Source organism: Oratosquilla oratoria, chromosome 13 (assembly GCF_046742065.1).
Source record: "Oratosquilla oratoria isolate Oo_2021 chromosome 13, ASM4674206v1, whole genome shotgun sequence".
In the NCBI taxonomy this organism is placed as follows: domain Eukaryota; kingdom Metazoa; phylum Arthropoda; class Malacostraca; order Stomatopoda; family Squillidae; genus Oratosquilla; species Oratosquilla oratoria.
The window spans coordinates 56,451,001-56,463,500 of NC_134789.1; the positions used below are offsets into that span (position 1 = coordinate 56,451,001).

At 44.3% G+C, this 12,500-nt stretch overlaps 1 protein-coding gene across 1 annotated transcript in view; it reads left to right on the top strand.

Moving 5' to 3' along the window:
• The window catches only part of LOC143032247 (uncharacterized), a 10,219-nt gene extending 574 nt beyond the window's left edge, over positions 1 to 9,645 (top strand). The window contains exons 2-4 of the mRNA XM_076196718.1: positions 154 to 361; positions 631 to 1,950; positions 9,535 to 9,645. Of these exons, the coding sequence (XP_076052833.1) occupies positions 154 to 361; positions 631 to 1,950; positions 9,535 to 9,645 (1,639 nt within the window). The remainder of the gene's footprint in view (positions 1 to 153; positions 362 to 630; positions 1,951 to 9,534) is intronic.
• Positions 9,646 to 12,500: the final 2,855 nt, after the last annotated feature.

Genomic DNA, 12,500 nt, shown 5'->3' on the forward strand with positions numbered 1-12,500 from the left:
TGTAAATAAAATAAAACATATCCCTCTGCATCCTGTAAAAAGGATATTTATGTATTGTAAATATGTTTTGAATAATTGTATACTAAAGACAAAGAATCCAGAATTTCGCCAACATTTTTGTACAAAGTATCGTCGCCATTTGCAACACACCAGCCTTCTCGTGGCGGGCGACCTGAACACCCACCATCCCATGCTGCATTTACCATCTCCAACCAACGAAACGGGCCGCCATCTGGCCGTGTTACTCGAGGACATTCCCCATATCCGCCTCCTCAACACAGGGGAGGCTACCCACACCCGGGGGAGGAGGCTTGACCTCACACTTGCCTCGAGCGACCTGGCCGCCGGTGCTACATGGCAAGTACATCCTACCCTCACCAGCGACCACTTTGCCACTCTCGCCACCCTCCCAGTGGCACCCCCAGCGCCCCCCTCCCCCCTCCACGTTGGAACATTGGGAGAGCAGACTGGGCCAGCTTCCAGGCCTCCCTCGACGAATGGTGGGCCGCCTACCAGCCACTCGTGGACATTCACCAGCGGGAGAGGGACCTGACTGCTGCTATTGAGAGGGCTGCTAACGCAGCCATCCCTAGGAAAGCCCTGAGCCGTCATCACCGGCCAAATTGGTAGTTCTACAACGAGGAGGTGCGGGAGCATAACCACAGAGTGAACATTCACAGGAAGCTCTACAAGAGACGCCCCACCCCAACCAACTTGAGACTACTTCAGGACGTGGTGGCCCGCGCACGGGAGGTGTCCCTGAAGGCCAGGGAGGCCAAGTGGTTGGAGTGGTGTGCCTCCTTCAGCCACCACACGTCTCTAAGCCAGCTGTGGAAAAGTGTGAAGACCGCCTCCGGCGCCGCCCCGCCTCGCCCCGCCGCCCACCCACACCCACACCAGGAGGCTGAGAGGCTCGTAGCCGAATTCACCACCCGCGGCTCCAGTGACCAGCTTCCGGGTAGCACGCGCCGTCTCCAGCAGCAGCTTCGGCCGCGCCGCGACATGGCCATCGAGGAGGCGACTAAAGAAGCTGATGTAACAGACCGTCCCTTCACTCCTCAGGAGCTGGAGCAGGCCAAGAGACGGGGCCGTGACACAGCAGCAGGGGCCGACGGCGTGACGTACTCCATGATCGCTCACGCCGGGCTAGCTGGGGACGCCGCCCTGCTGGCCACAGTCAACGAGTCGTGGATGGCGGGATGCCTGCCTCCTTCATGGAAGGAGGCTGACATCCAACCAATCCCCAAACCGAGGGAGCCCACTAAGCTAAGGCCTATCTCCCTCCTCAGCTGCTGCACGGCCAAAACGGCTGAGAGAATGGTGCTTGCTCGCCTTCAGTGGCGTGTGGGGCCACTACACCCCCACATTTTCGGCTACACCCGCGGCAGGAGCACGGTGGACAGCATCCTGACACTGCTGAATCAAGTTAACCACCGCCCCGCTATCGTTGTCTCCCTCGACTTGGAAAAGGCATTCGAGCTGGCCAGCCCTCACGCCATCCTCGCCGCCCTCGCAAGGAAGGGCGTGATGGGAAGGATGCTAGCCTGGCTCCGCGACTATCTCCAGCATCGCCGCGCCAGGGTAAAATTCCAGGGCCTGAAGTCCAGCTTCCAGAGGTTGGAGCAGCTGGTGGCCCTGCCCTTCCACAATGGCACCATCCTCCTCAGCTACGCCGATGACCTCGCCCTCGTGGTCACCGGGAGGGGCAACAAGCTCAGGAAGGCGCAGCAGACGCTCGACATTATCAACGGGAAATGCGAGGACCTGGGACTCAAAATCTCTGCAGAGAAGTTCCGCGCCATGATGGTGAGGGCTGCCGACCCGGCGGGTCAGCTCTGCGTCCAGGGCGTCGGACTGGCCTGGGCCAACTTATACCAGTACCTCGGGGTATGGGTGGACAAGTGGCTGTCCTTTACAGCCCACGCCGCCTACCTGAGGGAAAGGGCCCAGGCTAGGCTGAACGTAATGCGAGCCATGACACGACCCACAGCGGGGACCACTTCCTCCGTCCTCCGACTGTACTTCATATTTGCAGTGCGCTCCCTGGTGGACTACAGCGCCCCAGTCCTCATATCGCTCTCCCGTAGCCAACAGGAGCGGCTCGAGGTGCTGCACAACACCGCCATGAGGACGATGCTGGGAGCTCCGAGATGGACCAGTGCGTGCGTCATGCAGAACGAGACCCGCCTGGTGCCACTCACCACCAGAGTACAACAGATCGTGGCCTGCCGCGTGGCCAGGGTCCTGCAGCGCGATTCCGAAGGAGTAGCACAGAGAACGATGTCCTCCACCGCAACCCGTGGCTACTCCAGTCCACCCCGGCCACCCACAGCCTCGCCCACATCAACAGCTGGCGCTGGCAACACGCCGACCTCCCGGCCCCCACCTACCGAGCCCCACCCCCGTGGGAGCCCCCCACAGCAGAGTTCTCCACCACCCGGCTACCGGCCAGCAAGGCGCTCTGCACCACCGAGGAGCTGCGGCATCACACCCTCATGGCGGTGGCACAGGTGTCTGAGCCGGGCGGTGCCATATACTACACCGACGGCTCGGTCAACCCCGAAAGTGGCAGGACGGGCGCCGCTGCCATCACCGCTGGGACCGAACTGCTCGAGAGGACGCCCGATTACTGCTCCACCCTGCAGACAGAGCTTGTGGCCATCCACCTGGCCCTGGAGCACGCCCAGAACCGCCAGGAGGCTACTGTGGTCCTACTCACAGACTCCAGGACGGCGTGGCAGGTCCTCCAGCAGCCATGCCCCAGCGACAACGTGGGACTCGTCACCGCCGTCCTGGGCAGCCTGCAGAGCCTCGCCGCACAGGGACGTCGGGTAAGGCTGCACTGGATGCCCAGCCACGTGGGCGTGCGAGGCAATGAGTCCGCCGACGTTGCTGCAAAAAGAGCCGCTGGCGCCCCCCACGTGATCAGGCACGTGCCACCTAGTCTGTCGTACGTGAAGGCGCGAGCCAGGCGTGCCGCAGCCCACCGCGCCCACCAGACTCACCGGCAGTTAGAAGGAGCAAAAAGACAAGCTGCTTGGTACGCCGCCACCACCGACTATCAGACATTGAGCGCCTTCCATCAACAGCCCAGGGCGGACGGCGTGCTGTTGCAGAGAGTTAGGCTGGGCTACTGCACCAGGTAGGAGCTGTACGACGGATTCCAAGGGCAACAGTGCGATCACTGCGGTAGGCACAGCCGCCACCCGCTGCTGCACTACCTACTGTCCTGCCCGGCCACGGAGGCCCTCCGACCAGCGCCGCAGACCCCCGCCCACCCTGCAGAAGGCAGCCTCCTCAGCAGTCGGGCAACGAGAGCTGCCCTCCTTGTCCGCCACACGCCCATGGACGTAATGCTTGGGGTGCTCAGGGCGGCGCCCCCCCCCCTCGCTGACCTCCCTACGCCCTCACCTTCCACCCACTAGGGCACAACAACTCCCCCACTGGCGGGCTGTTGCCCGCATTGTATATCAATGCATGTATAGCTGTACATATTTATACAATAAACCTTTATTAACATTATTGCAATAAACAGATCAGTCATGGGATTGACCTTAAATATCCTAGCTCCTTCCACCAAGGACAATTGTAGTAACCACTACAATGGTTCTGAGAGTACGTATGTCAGTAAAAATGCATTTTCTAAGGTCGCATCTGGATTAATTTTCTGATAACTGTGGACACTACAGTGAAGAACAAGTGAAAGGTGCTACAAAGACATTTGCACTATGAACATAAGAACATAAGAACATAAGAATGAAGGAGACTGCAAGAGACCACAAGGCCTACACTAGGCAGCTCCGTATCCATCACCACCTGTCATCCCCATCCATAAAGTTGTCTAATCGTTTTTTAAAACAACTGATAGTTTCAGCGCTTGCTACATAGTTACTAAGTTTATTCCATTCATTGACCACCCTATTAGTAAACCAATTCTTGCCTATTTCCTTCTTAAATCTAAATTTGTCCAGTTTATACCCATTACTGCGAGTCCTGCCCTGTTGTTTTATTATGATGACCTTGTTTGTATCACCCTTGTTATAGCCTTTGATCCACTTGAACACTTCTTTTAGATCACCCCGCACTCTGCGTCTTTCCAGAGAGTAAGTTTAGGTGCCTAAGCCTCTCTTCGTAAGACAAATTTCCGAATCCATGTATCATTTTGGTCATTCTTCTCCGTACTGATTCTAGTGAATTTATGTCCATTCTGTAGGACGGAGACCAAAACTGTGCCGTATAGTCAAGGATGGGTCTAACTATCGCTAGATAGAGTTTGATAATTACCTTTGCACTTCTATTCGTTACCGTCCTAGCACTGTTAGCTTTATTTCTGGCGCTAATGCACTACTTCCTGGTTTTAAGGTCCGGACTCACCAAAACTCCCAAGTCCCCCTCGCACTCACATTTTTCTAAAAACGTGTTATCTAAGCTGTATCTATTTTCGGAGTTGTGTAGCCCTACGTTTAACACGCTACACTTAGAGATGTTGAAGTTCATTTGCCATTTCACCGACCATGTTAACTATGGAAGAAAGGTTTCAGGAACGGTGGGACATAAACATGTTAGGAGATTACTGTTGGTGTCTGAAACATCGCTTGCCTGGTGAAAAATACAAGAGAAAATTATCGAAAGTCTTTTCTTCCATATTGATGTATAATCCTTCATTTTTTCAACGTAAAAAATATTGTAACGTTTAGTCATTGTTAACTTTATCTTATAGCTTTGATATTAAGTCATTATTAAGAAAAAAGCCCAGCATTTTGAATGAAAAATTTGATTGAACAATCTTCTGTGTATTTCGATAATCTGACCGGATCGACAAAAACCCTTATAATAACTTTTTAACTCAGCATAACGGGATTACTTAAAATTAGTTTAAAAAACATGACAAAAAAAGCAGACCTGTGTTATCTATTTACTTATCTATTATTATTTTATTTATCTATTTATTTTTCTATTCATCGATTTCGTTCTTTATTTGTAACCGTTTTGTCCTTCAATCGCTGCCACCAGTTGTTTAGCCGTTTTTGCTACACTGGTGGCGTAGGGGAAAAAGATAAAGCCTCTTCGGGCTTTGTTGACTTATTGTAACTAAGTCGTTGACGATATTTAAAGATCAGGGGACTCTGTCCCGCCGATAAGAATGACGTATATAGAGACCTAAGAACTGGGGCGTTTAACCGCCACTCACTACGGTCTGGACCCTTGGATTTAGGTTTTTCTATACGCCATTCTTATCGGCGGGACATTGTCCCCCGATCTCTAAATATCGTTAACGACTTCGCTACAATAAATCAACAAAATCCAAAGAGGCTTTACCTTCTCTCCCTGCGCCATCCTAAAGTATAGCAAAACCGGCTACATGTTTATTCACTTATTTATTTCCTATCTAATTATCACTTACTTTATCTTACCTATTTGTTTATCTATATATTTTTCATACACACTTTCTTGGAGTCTGTGCAAATGGACTTTTTTTCGCTATTCTTGCTATCAACTTCTTGGCTGTGACCCAGAATTGTTTCCTTGTTGATATATGGAACTGGGAAGAAGAATTCGTGGAGAACAGAATTCAAAACATAGACCAAAAAAATAAATAGATACATAAGATAAAAATGAAAAAATAGCAACAAAAAAAACAACACTGCATAGTGATATATCTGCAAGGTTATCTCTCTGCAGATAACAGCAGTGATGAAAATATATACATCATCCAGCGTGTGAAGACAAATTCGTATTCTTATTTTTTTTCTTTTTATGTTTTACATATTAAAGAGAAGGGGATGACCTAATTTCTGGGTTGGTTCATTAAGTAAGCGTGTTTAAAAAGGCTCTCCATTAGTGTGATTCTAAGACGTGAATGACAAGACGCTTATGAAGAATGTGGATCCCTGGAAGCTCCGAGATGAATGGATGAAGAGAGATTACGAAACAAAGCATTCCGCTAGGCGGCTACAGCTTAGGTTCTGTGACGCTGGCTTACAATGGAAGATTTTCGTTTTTTTTTCTATCTTTTTTCTGTTTTTTTTATATATTTTTTTTTCTGTTTTTTTCTGTTTTTTTTTTATATTTTTTCTGTTTTTTGTTTGTTTGTTGTTGTTTTTTATCACTAACCTCTTTCCTTTTCTCCCGATTTTGTATCATTGTAGGAGAAAAACATATACATAGATATAAAAAACATATAAAAATATTAGTTTTGGAATTGAAGGCTAGAGTGACATTGACTGTCTCATTTCGTTTACGATGGAACTGGAGATTCGTCTGTACAACACTGAGCTCTAACAAGAATATTTCTGAGAAAATAATTAAATATGTACCTAAGAATAACCCGAACCTGTTTTGACTCACTTGGTACTTTTGGGCCTCAGGAGTTAACAGACCTGAAAAAAAAAAACAGAAATAAAGAAACTAGTAAATAAAAAATATGTTTTTATAAATATATATATATATATATACAGTATATATATATATATATATATATATATATATATATATATATATTCTTCGTATAAATGGGCAGGAGATTCTCTCTCAAGCATATTTCATTAAATGAAATGGCAAGCTTGTTGTGACAAAGCTTTTTGTCAATCTTCTCTCTCTTTCGTAAGGAGACTTTGCCTTCCATAGGCAGGAGTCTGAGTAAATCGCCGTATGCCATGATGTATAAATAGGCATAGCCGAAAGCCAAAACGCGTTTTCGCACCTCCTGGTGCTTCTTCAGTGGCAATTGAAGTAATGAAGATTCTATGAATATCAGCAACTTTTATATACGGAAGGTGGATGATGATTGGCTGGATTGCTGCGGGTTACGTACGGTCTGTTCTCCCATTGGCTGAGCGGTGCGTGACGTCATCAGTTTGCGCACCAGCACTGTAATGGACGGACCTCCTAACGCTGGGTAACGCTTGCAGGTTATGGGCTTGTACATTGAGATTTGGGGAAAGATCTTTTATGAACAGAGCCTCCAGGATAGGTAGTCTTCTCGGCTCTTGGTGTGTGGTTAAAATTTCAGTGTTGTTGACCAGGGTTTCCCTTCGTAAAATGGTGTGGTGAGTATCTTTGGAGTGACTCTTAGGAGCACCTGCTGTCAGATGGTATGACAGTCTACGTGACAGCTTCATGGTTGTCATACCAATATAGGATGAAGGTTGGGTTGCGCAGTCCCCAAGGTTACATGTATACCTATATATAGCATGAGATCTCTGAAGATTATCCGTTATGAGCTTGTTGTTGTTCTTGATGAATAGGCTTGATGTCTTCTTATTTTGGTAATATATGTTAAAAATCCTACTCCCGGCGTCGGCGCCACCGTCCAAACTGCCCCAAATCGCTCGCTAATTCGCCCGGTGCCAACAGCCCTTTTTTATACGCTACTATCTTTTCATTTTCTTACAGACATTCTTCCCCTCCCACAAAAACCGATCCCACGCAAGGAATTCAGAATTCAGAATTCAGAATTACTTCAATTGCCACTGAAGAAGCACCAGGAGGTGCGAAAACGCGTTTTGGCTCTCGGCTATGCCTATTTATACATCATGGCATACGGCGATTTACTCAGACTCCTGCCTATGGAAGGCAAAGTCTCCTTACGAAAGAGAAGATTGACAAAAAGCTTTGTCACAATAAGCTTGCCATTTCATTTAATGATATATATATATATATATATATATATATATATATATATATATATGTGTGTGTGTGTGTGTGTGTGTGTGTGTGTGTGTGTGTGTGTGTGTGTGTGTGTGTGTGTGTGTGTGTGTGTGTGTGTGTGTGTGTATGTGTGTGTGTGTGTGTGTATCCATTCGCGTTCGGAAATCACTCTAGTCTCCGTCAGCTTTTTCAATTCCACTTCCACCTTCCTCTGTATCCTCGTTGTCGGATCAATAGTCACTACTTCGTAGGTATTAACGTCCTGGAGTAGTGTGATTGCTTTGTCTTCGTAATCTCCCTTATCCAAATGATAACAGAACAAAAACAAATAATATAAAATAAATTATAATCATTATAGCATCTTGCTTAGGTGTTTATCTGAATGATTCTTAAAGCTTTGAACTGAGCTACATTGCACTGCCTCTGCAGAAAGTGTATTCCATTCATTAACTACACAGTTGGCGAAGTTGTTTCTAACCACTTCCAAATTGAATCTATTTCCGGACAGTTTGAGACCATTGTTTCTTGTCTGATTCTCATTCAGTGTGAAAATTTTGTTACTTTCGATGTTGCCAATACCCTTTAGAATTGTATATATATATATATGTAAATTTCACACACACACACACACACACACACACACACACACACACACACACACACACACACACACACACACACACACACACACACACACACACACACACACACACACACACACACACACACACACACACACACACACATATATATATATATATATATATATATATATATATATATATATATATATATATATATATATATATATCTTCGTAACGGATCATTTTGCCGGACGTCCTAGAATAGAGGCCACTGATTGGTATGCGCTTTCTCCGAGGACCACCCTGTGTAGAACCAATGACAGATTCGCTAACCCTTTCCTGTGATTGATAACCTCTTATGTGACGATATGCGCTTTTTCCACTTTCTCATTCTGATTCCAAGTCCCGTGGGGAGAATGGTGATCAACTTATCAACTAAGAAGGTGTCCCAGTGGCTCTGCATGCACCAATAGGGAGTTGGAGGTTCTGTGGTGCCGCAGGTCACTTTTGTGCTCCGCTATCCTTTTCGTAAGACCCCTTGGCGTCTCACCATGGAGACCATCCACCACACGGAATGCTGCAAACAACACTGTCCTTGTTGATGTTTGTTTCTTCTCTACCTCTTACTCCGTACTTAATTTTTCGCCCAGAGGTATAGGCTACGTGCACGCCAACATTGGATAATGAGGAGGCCAGTGTTTCAGCTCCAATGATGATCATTTGTCTAAACACCACAGCAAAATTTTACACATTAAATCTTGACTTTCTCAGTAAGAGCATCAACGTTGCAAATATTTTCTAAACCCCTTAAGCACGGTAATGTTCACAAAATATTCAAATCCGTCGGACGTCTAACGCTTCTCTTTCGCTGAAACAAAATCATCAATGGAGGAGGATCAAGAGAATCCAGTATTCTTCCCAGAATAACAACCTTGATTTATTTTATTCTTGCTGACACCGTGTGATTCCATTCAGAGGGCATGAACTTACTGTAGTGCTAAGTTTAAAGTTTAAGGGTTTCCATTTGCTGAATAGAATGGCCAGGCGACAAGCAGAATAAAAGTATAAATTGTCATAAGAAGTTACACGTTTAATGAAGATAGGGTCGTGACGTCACGTCGTCGAAGCCAGATCAAAGTTGCCAGATGGCGTTATATAATTCAATTAAGGGTGAGGTAATCATGCATACAAGTACATATTACCTGACTTCTCCAAAACACTTTATTAAGAAATCCCCTGCCAGGAGATTAAAACCTACGCCTATTACCCCGTTTTCTGTGTCTGTTTTGTCCTCCACCAGGTAATTTCACTCAGTCCAGGGAAAAAAATTCAACAACCAATAGCTGAAAGGCTTCATGATGTCGAAGTCATTGACGTCACAATTCTGTACTACGATAATGAACATGATTAAAGATTAATTGGTCGTAATAACATTTACGATTGAAATATACATTTACAGCGCTTTTTGTTACTAAAAAAAGGCATTTTATAATAATCTGTAAAGATTACACTCATATTACCTGATTAATAGACTACGAGCAAGATTAATTTGAGTAAATATATGAATAATTTACGATGACCAAAAAATTCTAGAGCCTACGGGTTAGGTTACTCTGATGCGGGTGAAGCTGCCGCCTTTAGTTAAGTGGTAATCATTTGTTTTTTCCTGAGGGATCCAACATGGGCCTATGCAAAGATGAGGTGATTTTGAAAATCAATGGACCACTTTCACGGGGATATTACCATTACATGGAAATGTGTGATAATATTAATAACTCCTCCGTGATTCATTGACTGGATACACGCAGCCTCACAATGACCGGCAACGGTCCTCGGGCCGTCCCATGAATCTGTCAGGGAAGAAAATGTAGTGTTATTTGCAATCTATTAGTGTGGGAATGTTTCTATGTCGCCACTTAAAAGTAGTGGCAGGAAATAAAACGCCGGTTGTCAGCTTTTCATGTATAGAGAAATAGAAGAAATACAGATGAAGTTGTTAGAGATATCCTAGGCCCAGTCGGAGCTGCATTTCGAAATCAGGGTGAAGAAGTTTTGAAAATGGACAGCAAGATAATTATCTCTCCCGTCCATCTTGCAGGATCGCCAAATGCAAGCATCCATCACTAATTCTTGAAAATGTGTTTCCAAATGTAATCAATTATAGATAGAATAAGACTATACTTCTTATGAGCAACCGTCTTCAGATGATGATTTCATTGGTACAACTGTGCTCTCCACTAATCTTTCTCTGCAGACAGTCATTTGTTATGTTATTCTAGTTCACAAAATGTGGTTTACCGTCTCGATTATCCAGAGTAGCAGTTCTTTTTTCTTTATTATGTTTGTTGCCCATTCCCTTAACCATTTCACTAGGCCACCTAATCTTTCTAAGGAATTATTCTGACGACGAGTCTGCTTCTCAGATGAATAAAATTAAATGGTCTCAACTAAAGAAATAGATAAAAAAAAAAAGTACTTCACCACAACAAACGATATAGAAGGACGAAAAGTAATGTTGCAGAACAAATATATATATATATATATATATATATATATATATATGTATATAAAAATATATATAAATATATATATAGAAATATGTATGTATATTACATATATACATAATATATATATATATATGTATATTTATAGACATATAACATAGAAGGAGAAAGAAGTTGACGAGGAGAAAAGGGAGAATTTTACGCCATAACGTTTCGACCCGCAGGGTCTTGTTCACCAAAGCTAACAACTCAAACGTAACCTTATATTTTATACACGGACGGGTCATATTATGTGACGCTTCGGAGAGATTGTTATTTTATCTGCGTATTCTTTTATTATTAATAAGCTTGTGGCTTTTGCTAAACATATAAATCCTTCTCTATGGTTAATGTTGTTATTAGTGTTGATATATGCTTGCCTCAATTGTTTTCCTTAGTTTCTTGGAAGATCCTTTATCTAATACGGTTGTGTTGTTCCAGTCTGGAAGGTGAACATGTTTATCCACATGTTATTACTATGGAGTTAGATGTCCTATGGGCTTTTACGTCATTTTTATGTTCATTTATCCTTTTATTAGTCCCGCGACCAGAGTTCACCAAAATATGAAGAGGGACAGCTTTTACACGGGTGATTTTATAAACAACGCTGTTTTCGTTAGTGGGATTATTGTCGCTACGTGTTATCAAATGTCCTACTTTGCTTCCTGACGTCCTGGCTATTTTGATTCCCGCTTTTAGCCAGGACGTCAAGGTACTAGGAAGACATTTGCGGCAACACGTATCCCAATAATAACACTAACGAAAAGTCGTTTTGTTTATAGAATATTAATAATAAAAGAAATTACGCAGATAAAATAACAAGCTCTCCGAAGCGTCACATAAGATGACCCGTCCGTGTATAAAATATCCGGTTACGTTTGAGTTGTTAGCTTTGTGAACAAGGACCCTGCGGGTCGAAACGTTAAGGCGTAAAATTCTCCCATTTCTCCTCATCAACTTCTTTCACCTTCAATTTTATTTGTCATAATATAGTCATATACATATATATATATATATATATATATATATATATATATATACATACATATATATGTATGATGAAGAAAATTCCCAATCTGCAACCCAGTAGCATCCCTGGGTGCCTAACGTAAATCGAATTAAGATTAATCGAATTACCATAAATCGAATTAACTTAAACCGAATTAAGGTAAATCGGATTAATGTAAATCGGGTCCTTTTAACACATACAGTACATTGGCTCGCTGTATAGATTATTCTACAGCCAACCTTGGTCGATTTTTTTTATTAGGTTATTTATTTGTCTATTTATTCATTTTTTTTATAGTAAGCTTCGTATTAACTCATTCGTAACTGTTGTCGTCTTGTCTTTATTTTGGTTAACTACAAACGATTCTATTCAAGGAAAGGATAATCCTTCATACTTGAATGGATCAGAATCATATGTCTTCGACAAAAAATTCTTTTGCACACCTTGGTCTTTGGGTCACGTATTGGACTTGTGATCGACAGCTGTTTCACTCCCGGAAGAGAGCTCAGAGCTCGTATGACCCATCTACTCTTATGGGTAATGCTATGACCTTACACGTACGCACACACCCAACTCCCCGCCCACGAGAGTTGGAGTAACGACTCGAGACGCAGTGATACTGAAATTATTTCAGCCCTGGGCAGGATTCGAACCCGGACCGCCGTAGTGACAGTCGGGGATTCTACCAACCGCCCCACCGTGTCGTGTGTTCAT